Below are 23,553 nucleotides of genomic sequence, written 5' to 3'. Positions count from 1 at the left end.
GTGCAAAATGTTATTTTATCTTCACAACAATGCATGCAACCAAAACTGAACATGATTTGAGAGCGACAACACGTTAACACATCCACATTGGGGAATGCTTACCCAAAACACAAACAACCCCACCCCCAAAAGTCATCCATAATTGCTCTCAGTTACATTTTTTGTCAAAAAAGAAAAAAACAGCTCAATGCGGAGCAGACACAGAAATGAAGGGGTGACACCATAAAACATCCACAATGCAGAACGAATACAAAAAGGTTTGACTGTATTGTAAAAAACAATGATACTTCAGATACTTTGACCAAAGATTTTTTTTTTTTATTGTTATAATAATGATTTTATAATGTCTGAACACAAATCTAAATGAAAACTTGTGAAAAGATGAATACCTACTGCAATATGTGGAAATGGCAAACGAGCCAGTGAGTGATGCTGTCCTTGAAATGTCATGTTATTTTAATTTTAAATGTGTTTGCTTTCCAGTAGATGGCAGCAATCTTCCACTAAAACATGGCACATTGTCCGTGCTATCGCCATGAGCGAAATTAAGAAATTAAATTAGATATAAATTATAACAAATGCAAATACATTTTAAAAAACACCATACGAGAGTGACATTACGTATGTTTTTTTTTAAAAATACACTTGTTATTAATTGTCAGTCCTATGAGCTCAGTTTGTAGAAATAATACTTGCATTCAATTAGGAAGAGCACACAGCAGCTTCTGGTGTCACACACACACACACACACACACACGCATCTACTGATCTCATTAAAAGGCGAGTGGGAAATTTTATGTACATGTTATCACGGTCATGTTTATCATTGTTTTTACGTCCAATCCTTGTTGCCCATACAATAATACAGTAAATCATTTTACTTTTATCCATATTATATCAAATATTTTCATTGCATTATAAATAGGCTATACATAAAACACCACACCATGTCAGCATATTGTAGCCTATGGCTTGCGATCTCTCAAGTGTTGTACATTAGAAACGAAGCTTCGCAGCAGGACTAATTGTGTTGCCAGCAATATATTTCTGCATCAAATGTCAGCAAGTGGTGCAAAAGCTTATTAAAGTGGGATTTGAGTGTGCAGTATGGACTCTTATTCTGGCTGTAAGACGAAGCGGTTTGACCAATCAGATGAAAGGGGTGTTTCAGCGACGCCCACATGTGCGAACGAAATATCAAAGCTGTAAAATGACCGTAAATAGGCAGTTTCTCTCTTTATGAACGTCACGTTTATTCACATCCAGCCATATACTGAAGTTCACATATACTGATCTCCCCGCGTCATGTCCCGACACGCCCCTGATGATTCACGTCACTCAGATTTAAAGTAACAGTGTTGAAACCACCATACACTATATCACATCACATGACATCTCCCCCTTTTTCTGAAAACAAAACAAAGTCTGCTATTCTCTTCTCCTCCCCCTTTTTTTTTTTTTTAGAAAACCCTTGACAGTAACTTTATCATACATAACAAACAGCATGTAATCAGCTTAGGTAAACACCTCTCAATAACATGAATTTGAGCAATGTAACTGTTAATGTACTATCGAACAGAACAAACACTTAACTACTGTAGCACAACTAGTTACGAAGCATATAGTTTCCTGATTCTTTACAGGTCAAGCCTGACAACCGGCCTACTGACTCTTCCTGACCTGGTAAGCAACAGTCCACGCTTTGGAGTATGAAATGTTTCCCTGCATGGTTGGGTCGGTACAGTCTCGGTTGTATCAGTATGTGTAGGCTCAATGTCCACAGTCCCTTTTGTTTGTGGTGCAAGTGTGTGTACAGCCTGTTTTGTTGCTAATGTTGGTGTTGGCACTGCTTGAAGATGACGTCGGTTACGCCTCAGTACCGCTCCTTGTTCCGTCTCGATGACATAGGAACGAGGTGTTACACTTTCGTGCCTGATCACTGCCGGTGAAGCCCAGACCTTCTCGTGGTCCAGCTTGGTAAGAACAGTGTCACCTGGTCTTAGTGTTGACAGATTCTTAGCTCCATTGCGACGATTATAGTAGAAAGCTTGTCTGTCTTTCTCTATTTTGTCTTTCAGCATTACAGACTTCCTATTTGGCCACCTGGGATGAAGATTCTTCTCTAGGGTTGGAAGTGTTGTTCTGATTTTCCTTCCCATAAGAAGCTCTGCCGGACTAACTCCAGTAGTGGCACAGGGAGTCGATCGGTAGCACATGAGAGCTAACAGAGGATCTGTCTGCTTCAGAATTCTTTTTGCAATCTGCACAGCCCTTTCGATGTGACCATTTCCCTGAGGATGGTGAGGACTTGATGTAATGTGTTTGAAATCCAGCCGATTGGCTAGTTCTCGAAACTCTGCACTAGAGAACTGAGGACCGTTGTCACTCACCACCTCATTTGGAATTCCGAATCTGGCAAAGACAGCCTTCAACCTTTGTGTGACATGAGATGTCGTTGTAGAAGGTAAGTGCAGTATCTCCAGAAATCTGGAATAGTAATCGGACACAATTAGATAATTCTGTCCACGATGTTCACAAAGATCAGCTGCGATTCTTTTCCAGGGTCGTTCTGGGAGTGGTGTGGAGATCAGGGGCTCTTTCTGCTGGGTACTTCTCAACTCTTGGCATATCTGACATGACAGCACTGTGTTCTTTATGTCCGCTGAAATTCCCGGCCACCACACAGACTCCTGTGCTCTCTCTCTAGACTTTGTAAGGCCCTGGTGACCTTCGTGAATCTTTTCCAGGATCTCCTTCCTCATCACCCTTGGCACAACGATTCTTCTTCCCTTGATCACTAAGCCCTCATGCTCTGAGAGCTCTGCTTTTGCAACCGTATAGTCTCTGGCTGCTGCCGGAACTTGACTGCGGTGTTGTGGCCATCCAGCTCTGATCAGCTTAATTACGGCTTGTAGCTCACCATCTGTTATAGTGGCATTTCTGATACAATCCATTTTATGGGGCGTCGCAGGTACCCCTTGTATTACTGCATTCACGTAGCGCTCCACATCGGCATGCGTTTCTGAATCTTTAGTGATAACAGTTTGCGGGCTTCTGGACAGTGTATCTGCAACGACAAGTGTCTTGCCTGGCGCATACTCTGCTTTGGGCTTAAACCGCATTAGACGCATCAAAAGTCTCTGGCACCGTACAGGAACGTTGTCAAGACTTCTGCTATTGATGAGAGGAACCAGCGGCTTATGATCCGTCACCAGCTTAAACTCATCCAAGCCGCTTAGATATTTTTCAAACCTCTCACATGCCCACACACCAGCCAGACATTCTTTCTCGATCTGTGCGTATCGGGTTTCTGCATCAGTGAGACATCTGGAGCAGTATGCTACCGGCTTCCATCCTTCTTTGTGTAGCTGCAAGAGCACCCCCCCAAGTCCATAACTGCTTGCATCAGCCGAGACAGCAGTGGTCTTAGTGACATCATAATACGCAAGAACTGGTGCCTTCATGAGAAGCTCTTTAATATTTTCAAATGCCGTCTGCTGCGTGTGTGTCCACATCCATACACTTTTATGTCGGAGTAGTTCGTACAGAGGCTGGCTGACCGTTGAGAGGTTGGGAATGAACCTCCCCAGGTAATTCACCATGCCCAGCACCCTTTTCAGTTCCTGCACATTTTGTGGTGGTGACAGCTGTCGGATGGCATCCACCTTGTCTGGATCTGGCTGCACCCCTGTCTCATTAATAAGGTGACCCAGGAACCGAAGTTGGCTTTGTCTGTACGTACATTTTTCATGATTTAGTTTTAACCCTGTAGACTCCACTCTCTGAAGCACTTGCTCTAAACGAGAGTCGTGTTGTTCCAGGGAGGACCCGTAGACCAGTATATCGTCCATGAAGACCTCTACCCCCTCCAGACCTTGAAGCGTCTCCTGCATTTTCCTCTGGAAGATCTCTGGAGCGCTCGAGATCCCGAAGGGAAGCCTCCTGAAACAATATCTCCCAAATGGTGTGATAAAGGTGGTAAGTCTGCAGCTATCTGGATGGAGAGGGATTTGCCAGAATCCGCTGGCTGCGTCTAAGGAAGAGAAAACTTTTGCGCCGCTCAGTTTGGCAATAATCTCCTCTGCAGTGGGTAGCACGAAATGTTCTCGTTTTACTGCTTCATTCAATCTTTTGAGATCCACGCAAATGCGTGCTTTGCCATTTTTCTTCAGAACGGGAACCATTGGTGCACACCATTCAGTCGGTTGTGTTACGCGCTCTATGACCCCATTTTTCTCCATCCTTTGCAACTCCTCTTTCACCTATTGGAACGCGCCTCGCTGTGTGTGTCTGACATGGCTGTGCTGAGTCTTTTAACTGAATTTTGACGGGGTCGGTTTTTAGTGTGCCGTGCTCACCAAACGCATCATAGTCAGAGGCCACCCTGTTCGCCTCCTCCACTCTCCTTACCAAGTTCATATCAGCTGATAGAGACCGACTCAGCAGGTTATTGACTTTGTATCCACGGACCACATAGGCAGAAAATGGATACAACTGTCCTTTGTACACTGCAGTGGCTTGGAACTGACCCAGACAGTCTATCTTCCCCCCAGGGCTATCCAGTGTAACATTAGCTGGCTCTAGTGTCTTTACTGGGACTAGTGTGTTGAAAGTCTCTTCTGCCACAATGTTTACGTCAGCCCCTGTATCAATTTTGAAATTTACAGGGGTCGCCCCAATCAGGAGCTGCACCATCCACTGGTCTTCTCGTTCATTTACATTGTAAACTGAACCCAGAAAGTATGAAGGCTGGTCTAAACGTTCTGTGACTTCTCTTACTGACCTGTTACTGTGGCAGACTCTGGCCCAGTGTCCGATTTTTTGGCATTTGTGGCATTTGCCTTTCTTTGCAGGGCAGCGCTCATCACTTGCATGCACAGCATTTCCACAATATCCACATTTTCCATGACTGTCAGCTCGGATTTTGTCTTTAGGCTTGCGCTGTCCCCTCACAGGTTGCTTACTTGTGCTGACAACTGCTCTGACCATGCTCACCGTCTCGCCTTGCATGCTGACTTGTGTGGCCACCTCCTCCGATTGACGAACAGTCTGGATTGTTTGTGCTAGTGTGAGATCAGTGATCAACTGCAGCCTCCGAGAGAGATCTTTATCCAAAATGCCGACCACAATGCGGTCGCGAATCGTTTCGTCCCTCATGGCGCCAAACTCACAGTGCTCAGACAGCTCGTACAGTGCTCTGATAAACGCTTCTGCTCTTTCGCCGGGTTGTTGCACTCGCTGGTGAAAGCACGCACGTTCGTGAATGACATTTCTCCTCGGGAAAAAGTACTCGTTAAACTTTCCCAGGACTATTTCAAAGTCGTTTTTCTGTCTATCCTCTGCGAACACGAACGATTTATAAATATTCTCTGCCTCACTCCCCATGGCGTAAATGAGACAACTCACTTGCACTTCTCCATCCTCTTTATCTAGCTTTGTAGCCGTTCGGAAGCGCTGAAATCTTTGTCTCCAATCCATCCACTCCGTTGGCTTGTCGAAAGAAAAACTCGATGGTGGATTAAACTTCGCCATTATCCGCCACTTCTGACACCATGTAAAATGACCGTAAATAGGCAGTTTCTCTCTTTATGAACGTCACGTTTATTCACATCCAGCCATATACTGAAGTTCACATATACTGATCTCCCCGCGTCATGTCCCGACACGCCCCTGATGATTCACGTCACTCAGATTTAAAGTAACAGTGTTGAAACCACCATACACTATATCACATCACATGACAAAAGCCATAAACCGATTTGTAAACCACAAACGAAAATTGAGAAATCGAGGCGAAATCTCATTTTATGTTTATTAAACTAAACGAAAAAGCAAATAAACGATCCATCTTTTCATTTCTCGTTATTCCATTCCAAATAGGAAATGAAATGATCATATGATACACGGACAACGGATTCTTCTGTATCCTAAAGATTTATGAAATGCAATCAACGTTTTTGCTTTTTAACTAAGATATTTTTTAACAATTATTATTATTCTTTTTTTTCAACATTATGCAGCAAATGCTGCTGATGGAGCTGAACTTGTATAGGAGCTGAACTTGTATTGAACCTGTAACTTTCCTTCAATGTTAGCAAAGTTAAAATAAGAAAAGATATCCTGTCATTAAGGCCCAATCTTATTTCTATTTTATATCGCTTCGCCTACCCCTACCCCTACCCCTACCCCTACTCCTTCCCTTTGCCCCTTGAAACAAAGTGGCAAGAGGTAGGGGTGAAAATATTCCCCTAAGAAATGGGACACATTTCCTGTTTGGAATGGAATAACGAGAAATGAAAACCAGCTCATTTATTCGTTTTTTTAGTTTAGTTTAAAAAACGAAAAATTAGATTTTGGCGTTTTATGGGTTCGATATTTAATTTGCACACGTGGGCGGCGCTGAAACGCCCCTTTCATCTGATTGGTCAAAATGCTCAGCCTTCAGTAAGCTACGAGCTTTTCTTTCTGTCAGGCAGAATAAGAGTCAGTACGAGTGCGACACTGACAAATACACTTTAAAGGGCACCTATTATGACTCTTTTCACAAGATGTAAAATAAGTCTCTGATGTCCCCAGAGTGTGTATGTGAAGTTTTGCTGAAAATACCCAACAGATAATTTTTTACAGCATGTTTAAATTGTCATTTTTTGGGGCTCAGAAAAACGCGCTGTTTTAGTGTGTGCCCTTTAAATGCAAATAAGCTGCTGCTGCACGGCACAGGGGGCGGAGCCTCACGAGCTCTCACTCAGAGCCAGGACAATCTCATCTGATAATATCAGAACAGAAACTCTCAGTTGCGGTGTTCATTTCGACTTGGAGTCGGACAATAATGCCTACAGAGCCAGAGAATATATGCTGTATGGAGATAGAACAGGTATAGTTTAGTTTAATTATGGTTATAACTTATTTGTCATCTGCTTTTATCCACTATTAATACAAGCCTGCTGTAGCAGACCCTGTCCAAAATATACTGATGAGTTAAATGAAGTTTATTGTACATCACACAAAAGATGAAGCATTAGTTTTACTCCAGAGAATCACAGTAAGAGCTGAATAAACACAGTATAAGAAGTGAGCATTAAAGTCTTATCCATAAACTCTCTCTCTCACCCTTTCATTATCATCAACATATACAGCGAAGTACACAAAACACTCATTACAACTAACAGTAAACAAATATATACACACCTTTTCAGTGGGTGCTTAATAAACTGGTAAACCTTATATCCGTAAAACGACTCCATGAGCTGTCATAAAATGCGCGCTCTCACTTTCATTTCTGCCGTGGTCAGTAACGTTAGTCCTGTCGCTCTGAAGACCGTAAGCTGGATCACAAACAGTACAGATCCATCCTCGAGTAACAACGAGAGTAAATGAAGACTGCTATGTTCATTCTTACATCCACCAACAAAACACCTCAATTGCTTAGGAGACATTCTTGTCTACAGCTGCTCAAGCGTCGAAACAATGGCGGACTCTGTGTCCAGCTCACTCAGGGTGGGTCTATGCTCAAACTGTAGTGTCAATCAACAGTCGTGGGCGGGGCCTGTGCAAAGTGACGTCACATTGCCCCGAATCTGAGAACAGCTTGTTCTGAGACAGTGCTTATGATTTATGGGCAGTGGCGGATCTACAGGGTCGAGTCTTGCCACCCCTGTTGCCACCCCATTTATAAATCAGATAATATTTTTTAAGTATATTTTATGTTCATAGCTACACGTTGAAGGCCAAGGAGACCCGCAACAAACTCCTCTCAAACAGAAATCGCCGATTTAGAATCCCCTCCCCCTCACAATGGTTTCACCCATCACTAGCAAGGCAGCGACCCCCGCGAAAATGAAATTTCACCAGTGGCAGCCAGTGTTGCCAACTTAGCGCCTTTGTCGCTATTTTTAGCGACTTTTCAGACCCCTTTAGCGACATTTTTTCAAAAAAGCGACTAGCGACAAATCTAGCTACTTTTTTTGACAAACCTCAGTAACCTCCAAATGTTGCCAGCACAGTCCTTTGAGCGCGAGGTTTGCGTTCTCCTTGCCGTCACACACCTCTCTCTGCGTCTACCCTGTTCAGTGAATGGCTGAGAGAGGAGCAGCAGCAGACGTGAATGAGCAGTGTTGTTTCCACGGACTTATCACTTATCTTTTGTTTTATATTTAAAGAATTTAGTTTGACCATTTTATTTTATTACTTGTGCTAATCACTTAATACTCACTATCACAGTGCTTTAGTTCACCCAGTTCCCGAACTCTCTCAATTCAGATAATTTTACACATATAAAAAATAGTCATTAAAGCTCTACTCCTTCTATTGTCTGACAAAAAAATATAGTAGCCTAAATGAGAACAGCTTTATTGGACAGTCGGTTATATTATATTATATTATATTATATTATATTATATTATATCATATTATATTATATTAAAATACAGTATGTGAGCATGATTTTAATGAAAAAAACCATTAGGCAGGCAGAACGCAAGTACGCCGCGATGATGTCATGAATATGCTAATTGACGTATGACGTCATCTAGCGACTTTTAGGGGAGGCGTTAGCTACTTTCCTTTGAAAATAGTTGGCAACACTGGTGGCAGCAGGGCAGCCTGGGCAGGCAGCACAGTGCATCTGTCTGCAGTATGCAGTGTCTTGCAACCCGACTGGAGAGACTGAGCTGCCCCAGAGCCTCTGAAGGTGAAGTGAGTTTCCCCAGGTGTAGTTTAAATACACGTTTAACTTAAAGTTACATTTGTAATGAATGTATTGTATGCTAAAGACGATTCAGCATCAGCAAAAACAGCGAGTCTATTACGTTAGCCAAAATCAGCGGTCAAATCGCTCCCTCGTGATTTGTAAGAGCACTCTTACCTTTGATTAGCCTAATTTTTATTTTAGTAAAGACAAGAACAGCTTAATAAAAAATATAAAATATTGTTTGTATCCATAACCAGACATGGGCAGTATTTCAATTAAATGTATTTTAAATACGTATTTAATTACTTTAGTGTATTTTGTAATTTGTATTTTGCAGGTGTGGAAAAAATAAAATGTAGTTTGTAACAAAATATTTTGAGGGAGTGTATTTAGAGTATTTCAAATACTTAAATACTTAAGAAAAATCACCATATGCTTATCACCATAGTAAATGATTTTGCCATATTTTCGGTCTGATGTTGGAAATGGCGATGTCCAGGTTAGATGCACGAAAATCACGTGACACCCTGTAGACCGGGCTCCCTCCAAGAAGTGAATGAGTTTTGAACACAGGAGAAGTGGCGCTGCTCCTCTTAAAAACGGCATTAAAGGGTTAGTTCACCCAAAAATGAAAATTCTGTCAGTAATTACTCACCCTCATGTTGTTCCAACCCCGTAAGACCTTCGTTCATCTTCGGAACACAAATTAAGATATTTTTGATTAAATCTGAGAGCTGTCTCACTCTCCTCCATAGGCTTCTAAGACATTATAACTTGCTGGCCCAGAAAATGTATTAAAGACATCGTTAATATAGTCCAAGTGACTACAATGGCTCAATCTTAAGTTTATAAAGCGACGAGAATACTTTTTGTGCGCAAAAAACAAACAAAAATAACGACTTTATTCCACTTTTCATTTCCTTCTCTCTGGGCCTTGAGTTTTTTCACGTAGTATAACTGCGCAGCGTGTCTGTGTTGCACGTCACACGTAGGCTCACTATTGGCCGACGCTGGTCATGTGTGTGATGCGTGTGACGTGCAACACAGACGCGCTGCGCTAAAACACTACGTGAAATAACTCGAGGCCCAGAGAGAAGGAAATGAATAGTGGAATAAAGTCTCTTTTTTTTTTGCGCACAAAAAGTATTCTTATATATATCGCTTTATAAACTTAAGATTTGAGCCACTGGAGTCACTTGGACTATATTAACGATGTCTTTAATACATTTTCTGGGCCAGCAAGTTATAATGCCTTATGCCTATGGAGGAGTGATCCAGCTCTCAGATTTCATCAAAAATATCTTAATTTGTGTTCCGAAGATGAACGAAGGTCTTACGGGGTTGGAACAACATGAGGGTGAGTAATTACTGACAGAATTTTAATTTTTGGGTGAACTAACCCTTTAAGATTATTGTGGGAGTATTTTTGTATTTTCAAAATACTAATTACTTGTATTTTATTTAAATACATTTTTCACATCAGTATTTTGTATTTTATTTTGTTACATTTCATGAGCCAGTATTTGTAGTTTGTAACAAAATAGTTTTTGATGTATTTGTGCCCACCTCTGTCCATAACGTTTACTGATGGTCGCCGTTACGCCGACGTTACGTTACAACACACAATACAGTGCCAGTTAGGAGATCGATCATTTGATTAGCTAAGCAGTCCTATTAAATCCAATTCCTCTCAGATATCACAGCAATGAAACTAGGTTACAACTGGGGAAATAACAAATACAATAGGATTAAGTATGGGCGTTAATAGTTGGGAGAAAATATGATGCGTAGGCTAATAATGATTAGATCTGCATTTGGTCTTAAAGAGGCAGCAGTCTAATAATCCTGCTGACGATTGCTCCATTAATGTGAATCAAATAACAAAAGGCAAAGAAAAAATCAGTCGCAGCTCTTGAATGATATAAGCTTTAATCTATCTATGATAAACTATGCAGTGTTATTTTAAATCTGACTTTATTAGATGTCTTTTTAGCCCATATTACTCCTGAAATTAAAGCACTGGATATACTGTATAATTTGTATATTTGTTTAATTGTATACTTTTTTTTTTGTTTGACCATGTGTTTGTACTTTGTTTTTTGGTGTCCTATGTCTTCTGAATATAAAACACAAAAGCCTGCACCCTTCTGCATAACGTATGTTTTATTTGTTTTGTTAAAGCATTGCTTTTTCTTTTGCTATAGATATTTATTTTACATTTCAAAATATAAAATATTAATTGTGTTCTAAATTTTTTTTCCCCCCTTTTTTTTGATATAACAAAAAGAACCGATAAGAATACCGTTAAAGTACCGGATCGATAAGGAGTATTGGTAAGAGTAGTAATAACGAATGATACCTATCCCTATTGTTAGCAACAAATTAAAAGTTATGGCCAATTTAACTGTGATTAAATTATACGTATAATTATAGTATATATACGTCTGCCATATTTTGCCACCCCTCAAAATTCCTGCCCCCCTCTCGCCACCCCATACATATTTTTCTAGATCTGCCCCTGTTTATGGGGATTATAAAAAAAGCACTGGGTGGATTTTTATCATTATAGGGTGGTTGTGTACACACACTGCCAACACACATTTATGTTCAAACACCATGAAAAAGTGAATTTTGCATAATAGGTGCCCTTTAATAAAATAATGTGTGAAACCACAACTCACAGTCGATAAATACTACAGATAGATAGATAGATAGATAGATAGATAGATAGATAGATAGATAGATAGATAGATAGATAGATAGATAGATAAGTTTAATGTGTATATAAATTTAGGAACATAACAAGCATTTCAAACTACAATTTGTAATGTTTAAACTAGCCTAAACAGAACTGGAACATTTGTAAGATATGCGCTTGTCTTCACAAAAACTACATGCAGGGTTTTTAAACATCTCGTGTGGAGAAAATATTGTTTATTCTGGGCAGTATGGCAAGCCATGGCAAAAAGCAGGATAACTTGTAGGCTATAGCCTAATTGAAAGGAAAACAAATTTGCAGAGTAAAAACAGAGTTTGTGGTGTTGAATCATATATTTTTTTTCTAGTAGGCTACATCTTAAAATATATGGATACACAGATATGGCCTATTTATGAATGAAATTCATGCATTTATTTGTCATTTAAACTGATGCAAACAGGGAAAGAGAGTAGAAAATACTTATTATCCTGTCGCCCCCTCTAGTGGACAGCGTTAAGTATTACAGCCTTCATTGCTCAGTTAACGCAAGTCAATGGATTTTTTGGGAAAGTAAGTCTGACCAGTTAGAAAATATATAAGCGAGTCAGACCAGTCTGAAGGTCTGAGCTGTGTTTGGTGAAGCATTAAAGTTCTAGGCGAGTCAATTTCTCATAATAATAATAATAATAAATAATAATAATAATAATAATGTTTAAATATATGCTGGCTTTCTTAAGACAACATAATCTCTTTCTACTGTAAGTGATCAGCAAACATTGAGATTGGCTGGAAGGATTTTACAAGACACTTCACATGTCATGTTCTCTGTTTTTGAGTGGCTTCCTTCAGGGCGACGGCTTCGTTGCCCATGTTGTAGGACTCAAAGGAGGAAGGCAACTTTTGTTCCAAAATCAGTGCAGCTTTTAAACTCTCAACCATTACTGGCCCCCTGGGTTACCAAGTCGAAATCTTTTTGAATTTTTTTTTTTTTTTACTCCGTATACATATAATTACGTATTTATTTATATATTCTTATTTATGGTATGGGCTAGTTGTGTTTTTAAGGTATCCACTTGTAGTGGACTTTTATTAATATGTATTTCGTGTACACTGTTATTATTTATTTAATGCTGATGTTTTTATGTATATTGTTTACGTGACTCTACACGGCCTCAATAATTGCCCCTTGGGGACAAATAAAGTGTTATGAAATGAAATGAAATGAAATGAAATAATAAAGAAAACTCAGAGAAACATCGACCAATTCAGTATGTAATAAAATTGTATTAGTTTTATAATAAAAATAATAACATTTTAAAGGTATGCCGTGCTCTTCAACCGACATGATTTTAATTAATCCCAAACCTGGTAATTTTGTCAGTATTAATGTACGTTCACTGATTCTAGCTTCTCTCTTTTCTGTCTCTTTCTTTTCATGTGAATTGAGTAGGCTACACATGCTTATATTCATAAATTTAAACTTTATTTCTATTCAATTTTCAAAATTATTTATAGCCTATATGTCACACACGCCTACCTGCCTTTTGATTTAAAGACGAGAGTGGTAAATGTTACGGACATATTATCATGGTACAGTTCAGCCTATTATTGATTTTTATTTCCACTTTTAATCTTTTATAATAGCACTTTTATTTTCCACCTTTTATCCAAAGAGACGGATCTATTTGCACTGTATTTATCAATGGGAAATACATCATGCTAAAATAATCTGTCATATACTGTGGCTCACATTATTGGGGTCGCTTGCAAGTCGCAGCAGCACGAATTACGTGACCAGCAATATATTTCTGCTTCAAATATTGTGCGTAGTTAACAGTGAGTGGTGGTTTCACACATTATTTTATTAAAGTGCATTTGCCAGTGCTGCACTCATACTCTGCCTGACAGAAAGAAAAGCTTGTAGCTTACTGAAGGCGGAGCGTTTTGACCAATCAGATGAAAGCGGCGTTTCAGCGCCGCCCACGTGTGCAAATGAAATATCGAACCCATTAACCGATTTATAAACCACAAACGAAAAATGAAAAATCAAGCCAAAATCTCATTTTTCGTTTTTTAAACTAAACTAAAAAACGAATAAACTAGCTGGATTTCATTTCCTGTTATTCCATTCCAAACAGGAAATGAAATGATCAAAACGTACACGGACCACACCGCTACACGTCATCATACGTAGCTCCTAAATCAAAGGAGATGCAGCAATGTTTATCACAAACTTCCAAGATGCCTTGGTCAGCTGTAGTCATCTCAGTTGTGTGGGTTACAGCTATTTTTTCAAGTTCTAAAATGACTCAAAAACAACATAAACGTATTAAGGTTAATGGCTTAAATTTCACTATGACTGATTGTCATACAAAGCTATACTATGATATAAGTCTTGAAACATAGTATGAATCATATGGACCACTTTTATGTTCTTTTTAGTTCTTGACAGACCCATTCCCCATTCAGTTTCATTATATGTAAAAGAGCAGTCAGTATATTCTATTTGTAAGGGATAATGTACATCCAGCTGGTTGTTATCGTAGAATAAACCTGCTATCTGGCCCTTCCTCCTACCCCTACCCCTACCCGTCCAACCAAAAGAGAATCGAGACACCAGGGGGTAGACACCTACAAAGGGGTAGAAATGGGATTGGGCTTAAGTACTCTTTCTTTGTTGCAGCATATGTGGTTCTTCAGTGATGAGCAGGAAAAGGATAAGGTACAGACTTTTTTTTCCTAATCATTTTAAATATGTATTAAGCTTAATAAGGGATTTCACACTTGAGATTTCCCCCAAGTAGAGTTTATGACAGTCTTCGGTCTGTCTCATCATCAATTTAACGGGTTAGAATTACGCTTTCAGCGCAAACAAAAAATAGTTACTTTAATACAGTTCAGTGGTCAATCATTCTATATTAGCTGAATAAAGTGGTCAGGGTGGACAGGGCACTTAACTCAAATATCAGCCAACATCCATCTGTTTATGTTTCTTCTGCAGACACCAGAGGACCAGCAGAACATACAGCCTGTTCCAAATATCGACCACCTCCTGTCTAACATTGGCAGGACGGTGCTGCTCAGAGACTCCTCGGGTGAGAGATACTGACATGAAATAAGCTTGTTCGCACAGGTGTATGTTAACCTGTAAAGAAACAAGTTGAGATGTGAAGAGCTTGTTTTAACAAGCTTCATGAAATCCTCCTCCTCATTTGGTATTATTTTTCTAACTGGGAGATGGTTTTCACTGTAATCTCTATTTACACTTCCCTTAAAAAAAACTCTTACTACACCTGCTCTCTTTCTCTTTACATTCATATCCTATTCTTCTTTTCATCTTTCTCTCTCTGGATTTTTTCTGCATCATTCTACTAGCTGAGCCAATGGATCAAAGTTTGCGGTAGGCGCAGGAATAGTTTTTTAATAGTTATTTTACCATCTGTTGCAGCTTATGACAACATGTTTTCATATTCTGATGTTCAATTTTGTAATCTTAAACCAAGAAACAGCATCTATTCTTTCAGAAGCGTTTTTAGCTCTTAAAGGTGAAGTGTGTAATTTTTAATGTTAAAATATGTTCTCATCTCTGTTTAAGATGCAAAACAGACAAATACAAGACAAATAGGTTGTAAATATGTGGGGTGTAAAATGCTCTGTAGGGCTATTGCTCTGTTGGTTGTAGTATAAAGGCAATATTGGCTCAACCAAAAGTCTAAGTTTCAGGTGGGACTATCTATCCTAATCAATTAGGGGGACATTTGTTTGAAAACAGACAGTATCTTAAATTCCATTGGTGACACTAGCAGTGCAGAAATACACACTTCAGCTTTAAAGACATACAGCACAGATTACACTCCCAAATGTCTCCATTTATCTTGCTTTAAATTCTCAGATAAAGCTCAGTGTCTAACAATGAGCTCCCTGACTGTATTGTTCCTTTTCCTCCCCTATACAGATTTCACCACTAGTGACTCAGCTAAATCTAAGGTAAGAGATCAGGGTCTAAAATGAACTTTTGTGAATTGAGAAAATTTACCAGCCCTAAATATTTCTTAATGGGTATTTTGCAGTTATTTTATTATGTGTATTTTTTTCTTCTATTTTTAATTATACAGTGAGGAAAATAAGTATTTGAACACCCTGCTATTTTGCAAGTTCTCCCACTTGGAAATCATGGAGGGGTCTGAAATTGTCATCGTAGGTGCATGTCCACTGTGAGAGACATAATCAAAAAAAAAAAAATCCAGAAATCACAATATATGATTTTTTAACTATTTATTTGTATGATACAGCTGCAAATAAGTATTTGAACACCTGTCTATCAGCTAGAATTCTGCCCCTCAAAGACCTGTTAGTCTGCCTTTAAAATGTCCACCTCCACTCCATTTATTATCCTAAATTAGATGCACCTGTTTGAGGTCGTTAGCTGCATAAAGACACCTGTCCACCCCATACAATCAGTAAGAATCCAACTACTAACATGGCCAAGACCAAAGAGCTGTCCAAAGACACTAGAGACAAAATTGTACACCTCCACAAGGCTGGAAAGGGCTACGGGGAAATTGCCAAGCAGCTTGGTGAAAAAAGGTCCACTGTTGGAGCAATCATTAGAAAATGGAAGAAGCTAAACATGACTGTCAATCTCCCTCGGACTGGGGCTCCATGCAAGATCTCACCTCGTGGGGTCTCAATGATCCTAAGAAAGGTGAGAAATCAGCCCAGAACTACACGGGAGGAGCTGGTCAATGACCTGAAAAGAGCTGGGACCACCGTTTCCAAGGTTACTGTTGGTAATACACTAAGACGTCATGGTTTGAAATCATGCATGGCACGGAAGGTTCCCCTGCTTAAACCAGCACATGTCAAGGCCCGTCTTAAGTTTGCCCATGACCATTTGGATGATCCAGAGGAGTCATGGGAGAAAGTCATGTGGTCAGATGAGACCAAAATAGAACTTTTTGGTCATAATCCCACTAAACGTGTTTGGAGGAAGAAGAATGATGAGTACCATCCCAAGAACACCATCCCTACTGTGAAGCATGGGGGTGGTAGCATCATGCTTTGGGGGTGTTTTTCTGCACATGGGACAGGGCGACTGCACTGTATTAAGGAGAGGATGACCGGGGCCTTGTATTGCGAGATTTTGGGGAACAACCTCCTTCCCTCAGTTAGAGCATTGAAGATGGGTCGAGGCTGGGTCTTCCAACATGACAATGACCCGAAGCACACAGCCAGGATAACCAAGGAGTGGCTCTGTAAGAAGCATATCAAGGTTCTGGCGTGGCCTAGCCAGTCTCCAGACCTAAACCCAATAGAGAATCTTTGGAGGGAGCTCAAACTCTGTGTTTCTCAGCGACAGCCCAGAAACCTGACTGATCTAGAGAAGATCTGTGTGGAGGAGTGGGCCAAAATCCCTCCTGCAGTGTGTGCAAACCTGGTGAAAAACTACAGGAAACGTTTGACCTCTGTAATTGCAAACAAAGGCTACTGTACCAAATATTAACATTGATTTTCTCAGGTGTTCAAATACTTATTTGCAGCTGTATCATACAAATAAATAGTTAAAAAAATCATACATTGTGATTTCTGGATTTTTTTTTTTAGATTATGTCTCTCACAGTGGACATGCACCTACGATGACAATTTCAGACCCCTCCATGATTTCTAAGTGGGAGAACTTGCAAAATAGCAGGGTGTTCAAATACTTATTTTCCTCACTGTATATTGTTTTGTATTAAACAGTGGCATAGCTATTTTTCATTGCAAGTTGTTTAATGCAAAGACCCCTTTTTAATTATTTTGTTTTATTTTGGTGGTTTTATTACACATACAGTAGTGCCCAAGTCTAAGATTGTAAGAGAAAACAACTTCTTATTTATAATAGAATTTATAATATAATATTTTTCCATTATAAATTATACTATCAGCATAACAATGAGTAAAAAGTCTAACATAAAAATGAACAGGAATGTCTTAGTATTTTGGAAACCCTTTTGCTTTAATGACAGCAGCACTTGAGATGCATGAGCTCCACAAGTTTGTCAAACCGGATGATCGTGGAATCCAGCATGATTTCAAAATTATCCAAAGAGCAGATTTATTTAAAAGATTTAGAATTCCAGATTTTCATGCCTCTTTTTTTTTTTCACTGAGCGCAAGCTTTCATTAGAAGACTTAAGCTTCATCAGAAGAAATGGTGCAACATTTTTTTGAGCTCTGCATTAAAATGCAACTTTCATCACAGGGAACTTCCACCTCCAAGAAAGACCTAAGTGCCAAAGACTTCCTCCCCCTGTCCATCATATCAGCCGTGACCCGAAAGAGAAAGAAACACCAAAGCACCTTCCCCGAAGGCAGCAGCACTGATGAAGACTCTGAACATGAACCAATCAAAGCCAGCAACTATGAGGAAATGAGTGGCAACAGCAAGGTTCAAGGGGACAGCGAAGCAAGACAAAGTAGACGCCCACCCCGAAAATCAGAAGAAGAGACTGAGGAAGTCAGCAAGATGGAGGGAAAACCAAAACAGGTGGTGGAGGGCCAAGAAGAAGAAAGGGTGACAGAGGAGGAGGAGGACGACGTCATTTTGCAGAAGGAACAGGATAAGATAAAAGTGAAGGTTTCTGAGAGAGAACAAACGGGTTGGATTCGCGCTCTGCGCTCTCCGAGTTTCCTTTATTCACACCACCACAGTGTGTCGAGGCTCGAAGCCTCATTAAAGCTGACCAAGTCCTCTGCCTCCATCTGCTCCAATCCACCACACCCATTGAATATCACCCACAGTCTCACATGGAGGAAACTGAGAGAAGAAAGAGTCACTCGCTATATGTAGAGCGGAGCCAGACTGGAGAGGAACGGGCCTCTCACACACACCTGGACTTCTCAAGAGTCAAAGCATCTCTCGTTAGAGGTCAAGAGAAGCAGCGTCAGGCTGTGTTGCCCGGTTGGAGCAGCAGGGAGCCGTCTCTTCAGCAGGTCTGGATGTGTCAAGAGCAGGTCAACCGAACAGCCGATTGCCTTTGGGGAGCAGGGAGCAAGCAGCAAGCAGGCTCAACGGAGACACGCCGCTGGAGACGAGACTGGAGGCGCCACACAGTTCTGGTTAATATGCCCTGGGAGGGATGACCAAGCAATAATACACTATAAAACATGAAACACATAAACAACCCCTTGCCAACTTCAGCTCTTCTCAACTTTAATGCTTTTTTGTCCCCTCACCCCCTCCTGCACAGCCTGGCAGCTAAAGCCACAATGCCACAACCATGACATAACACCACTCTCATGATATCAACAAGTGACAAAAGCATTATTAAGCACAATGTGGCACCTACAAACAGGTGCAGTAAAGTACTTTGAGTGTCTGAGTTTGAAAATGCTATTCAGAGCTTCCACTTTAAGAATACATAGCATAAATATGTAGCAGATAATTTACATTCAGGCTGTCAGTCACAAAATACGTTTTGTGGTAATGACCATCTGACTGTATATTAGCCCGCTACACGCTACTCATCAAATACAAAAATATTTATTCAAGTTTAACTTATTTTATAATCTTACATTAATATTATCTTAAAGCTTTCACAAAGAATAATAGTCCAATAAAATGTACAAAACAATCAACCAGGCAAAGTCACAATCGAGGCATTTCAATAGGAATCACCTTGATAAGGAATTTCGCTTGAGGGTGTAAGATTTCCCCACACAGCGTTTGCATCAGGTTTAAGATGGTCACGTGAATTCAGTGTTGACCAACAGAAAGCTGCTTGACTTCTTTGTGAGCTGTGCTTCATACAGTGCTACAGATGCCAGTGAATATAGAGTGCAACAGTGCCCACCCACTTTTTCAGCAGCCTTGGTTTGCATACATTTTTCCATTAGGAATTTTTAAAAGGTCCTTGTTAAAGAGTTAAGCAAAAAAAAAAAAAAAAAAACACTGCTTAAAACAATATATTTTAGTTTATAAGTTTAGTATAAGTTTATTGCAAAATGCATACAGTATATACAATATATATATATATATATATACACAATATATATATATATATATATATATATATATATATATATATATATATATATATATATATATATATATACTGACACGCTGTCGTTCAAAGGTTTGGATCGGTAATATATTTAGTGTTTTTAATAGAAGTCTCTTATGCTCACCAAGGCTGCATTTATTTGATAAAAAAAAAAAAAGTAACATTGTTAAAAAATGTGACAATTTAAAATAACTTTATATATATATATATATATTTTTTTTTTGTTGTTTTTTTTTTGTTTGTTATTTATTCCTGTGATGCAAAGCTGAATTTTCAGCATCATTACTCATGTCTTCAGTGTCACATATGATCCTTCAGAAATCATTCTAATATGCTAATTTGATGCTCAAAAACATTCCTTATTATTATCAATTGTGAAAACAGTTTTGTAAAAAAAAAAAAAAAAGGATTCTTTGATTAATAGAAAGTTAATTTCATTTATTTGAAATATAATATTTTGTTACATTATAAATGTATTTACTGTCACTTTTGATCAATTTAATGCATCCTTGCTGAATAATATGCATTTAATGCAAATCAGTATATTAGAATGATTTCTGAAGGATCATGTGACACTGAAGACTGGAATAATGATGCTGAAAATTCAGCTTTGCATCACAGGAATAAATTACACTTTAAAATATATTAAAATAGAAAACAGTTATTTTAAATTGTAATATTGCACAATATTACGGTTTTCTTTTGTATTTTTAATCAAAATAAATGCAACCTTGGTGAGCATAAGATACTTCTATTACACACATTAAAAATCTTACCATTCCCAAACTTTTGAAGGGCAGTGTGTGTATATATATATATATATATATATATATATATATATATATATATATATATATATATATATATATATATATATACACCTGAGTACATCAATATACATTTTTTTGAAAAGTCTCTTCTGCTCACCAAGCATACTTTTATTCATCAAGGATGCATGAAATTAAAAAAAATTTTTTTTACAGTAAAGACATTTATAATGTTACAAAATATTTCTATTTAAGAAATGTAAATAAATGCTGTTCATTTAACTTTCTATTAATCAAAGGCTCCTGAAAGAAATATCACAGTTGCCACGAAAATGTTATCAACATTGACAACTGCATCATTGTTACCCGAGCACCAAATCAGCCCATTAGAATGATTTATGAAGGATCATGTGACACTAAACACAAAAGTAATGACTGCTGAAAATTCTGCTTTGTCATCACAGGAATAAATTACTATATGTATATATATATACACAGTGCAATGCATAAGTTAATACACCCATGCTAAAGTTGACTAAAAAGAGGAATAAAAAATCATATTTTGGAAATTGAACTTAATGCCTTAATTAAAAAAATTAGGAAAAATCCAACCTTTTAGGACACCAATTTTCTTTGTGAATGAATAATGTATCGTAAATAAATAAATGTTCTTCCTTAAAATACATGGTGCATAAGTGTGTACACCCCTATGTTAAATTCCCATAGAGGCAGGCAGATTTTTATTTTTAAGTATTTTTTTTAATTAATTTTTAGGATACTATGTATCCTGATAAAGTTCCCTTGGCCTTTGGAATTAAAATAGCCCCACATCATCACATAGCATTCACCATACCTAGAGATTGGCATGGTTTTATTTCAGTTAGCCTAAAAGCTAGTTTGATTTGCATTGAGAGATGATCTTATGGAAAGTACCCCATGCCAATCTCTAGGTATGGTGAATGCTATGTGATGATGTGGGGCTATTTTAATTCCAAAGGCCAAGGGAACTTTATCAGGATGCATAGTATCCTAAAAATTAATTTAAAAAAAATACTTAAAAATAAAAATCTGCCTGCCTCTATGGGAATTTAACATAGGGGTGTACACACTTATGCACCATGTATTTTAAGGAAGAACATTTATTTATTTACGATACATTATTCATTCACAAAGAAAATTGGTGTCCTAAAAGGTTGGATTTTTCCTAATTTTTTAAATTAAGGCATTAAGTTCAATTTCCAAAATATGATTTTTTATTCCTCTTTTTAGTCAACTTTAGCATGGGTGTATTAACTTATGCATTGCACTGTATATATATATATATATATATATATATATATATATATATATATATATATATACTATAAATATATTCAAATAGAAAACAGTTCTTTAAATTTGTAATATTTCACAATATTACTGGTTTTACTGTATTCATGAAATAAATTTAGCCTTGGTGAGCTAAAAAAAAAAAAAAAATTTAATAATCCCTAATTAAACATAAAATGTACATATATATATACATATATATATATATATATATATATATATATATATTAATGTTTCCAAATTTTTGACTGGTACATTTTATGTTTGATTAGGAATAAAAGTTTGGAACTAGACTCTGCAGAACACCTGCCCTCCAGATCGAAGTTGCCCATCCCTCACACACAAATATTTAAGTAGTTTGAAAGCAAAGGGAGAATTACTTAATTACTTCATTCACAGTGCTTCATGAGAGTGGAAGGGGGCTAAATAATTTTTGGCTTATTGTGTTTAGAATTGCACTGGTGCACTTGCACTATTGACCTATCATAATCAAGTACCGGTATTCCAGAGAGCAGTGTAACAAGACATCTATAGTACATATCCATAATAAAGATATTAAACTGCCTTCAAACTAGTTCCTCAAAACAGATTGCGGTGTGAAATTGTTCTCCCCCTTGCAAAAACCAATACCTGCCCTTTAACAGTTTTCCAATGCAATAAAAGCTACATTGACAGAACTGCAGATTGATGTCAAAACAAGATATATTAGCGATTATCCTTGTATAACCAACTCACTGTGCTCTTTCCTCTACTTCCTATTTTTAGCATGTTTTTCTCCATGATGGCTTTGATACACCTGTGAAATTAATCTTTTGTGACCAGGAAGTGTGTCAACTTAATATCCCCTTAAGATCTAATCTTGAGTTAATGTATATTGTGAACATCACGTTTGTTTTTACTTCCCTGTGCATGTACATACAGTATATGGGTGAATGTGTGGACCAACTTTTGCAACAAATGTACAAAGCCTTGCCAAGTTAACCTCAGTGTACAAATGATAAATATAATATGATTTGTTTTTAATTGTTTCCTATTGTGCAAGTCAGTATACTGGTTTATCTTTGTGCTGTTATATAAAGAATGTCTTGTTTCTCTGTGGGGTCCATGTTGTACATTGAGTATATATATATATATATATATATATATATATAAAAAGTAGCTAAAACATATACACTACCGTTCAAAAGTTTGGGTCAGTAGGTTTTTTTTTCTTTCTTTTATTCAGCAAGGAAGCATAATATTAATCAAAGAGACAAAGGCATTTAATTTATAATGTTCTAAAAGGTTTGTATTTCAAATAAATGCTGTTCATTTTAACTGCCTATTTCGCACAGAAAAACGAATATCGCTACAGCCAACTTATAATGCTCAGACTGAGTGTTGTACACTAAGGAGTTAAAAAAGGTAAAACATACACTACCGTTCATAAGTCTGGGGTCAGTAGGATTAAATTCAGCAAGGAAGCATAATATTAATCAAAAGAGACAAAGAAATTTAATTTATAATGTTCTTAAAGCTTGTATTTCAAATGCTGTTCTTTTCAACTTTCATCAAAGAATCCTAAAAAAAAAAATAATTGATCAGTTTTCCCCAAAATAAGCAGCACAACTGTTTTCAACACAGATACTAAGATATGTTTCTTGAGCAGCAAATCAGCATGTTAGAATGATTTCTGAAGGATCAAGTGACTGCAGAAAATTCAGTTTTGCCACTGCAGAAATAAATAACATTTTAAAACATTACTACAATTTAAATAAACGTTTTATATTTTAATATATTTCACAATCTTGTGGTTTTTGCTGTATTTTTCTTCAAACAATTGAATCCTTAGTCAGCATAAGAGACTTATTTCAAAAACATTGAATCTTACCGACCCTAAACTTTTGAACGGTATTGTATGTTTCTAAACACGTGTAGGTTCTGTGAAAATTACACAAAAGATATTTGAGAAAATACCAGATCACATCTTCTGACCAACGAATATCATACTCTGCAGTTGTTAATGATTACTGAATTTTAGTAAAA

The 23,553-nt window shown here is 37.9% G+C and overlaps 1 protein-coding gene across 2 annotated transcripts in view; it reads left to right on the top strand.

Annotated features, from left to right (window-relative positions):
* arhgap23b (Rho GTPase activating protein 23b) overlaps positions 1–19,299 on the top strand; it is a 353,808-nt gene extending 334,509 nt beyond the window's left edge. Inside the window, exons 21-24 of one of the 2 annotated variants that reach the window (XM_084134390.1) lie at positions 14,071–14,109; positions 14,389–14,482; positions 15,343–15,374; positions 17,632–19,299. In XM_084134390.1, coding sequence (XP_083990516.1) covers positions 14,071–14,109; positions 14,389–14,482; positions 15,343–15,374; positions 17,632–18,219 — 753 coding nt within the window. In that variant the 3' untranslated portion in view covers positions 18,220–19,299. The remainder of the gene's footprint in view (positions 1–14,070; positions 14,110–14,388; positions 14,483–15,342; positions 15,375–17,631) is intronic. The other variant, XM_084134391.1, reaches the window with a different exon arrangement.
* Positions 19,300–23,553: the final 4,254 nt, after the last annotated feature.

This window comes from Abramis brama (assembly GCF_963993115.1).
Source record: "Abramis brama genome assembly, chromosome: 14".
NCBI classification, from domain to species: domain Eukaryota; kingdom Metazoa; phylum Chordata; class Actinopteri; order Cypriniformes; family Leuciscidae; genus Abramis; species Abramis brama.
This window is presented reverse-complemented; position numbering and strand designations above follow the sequence as displayed.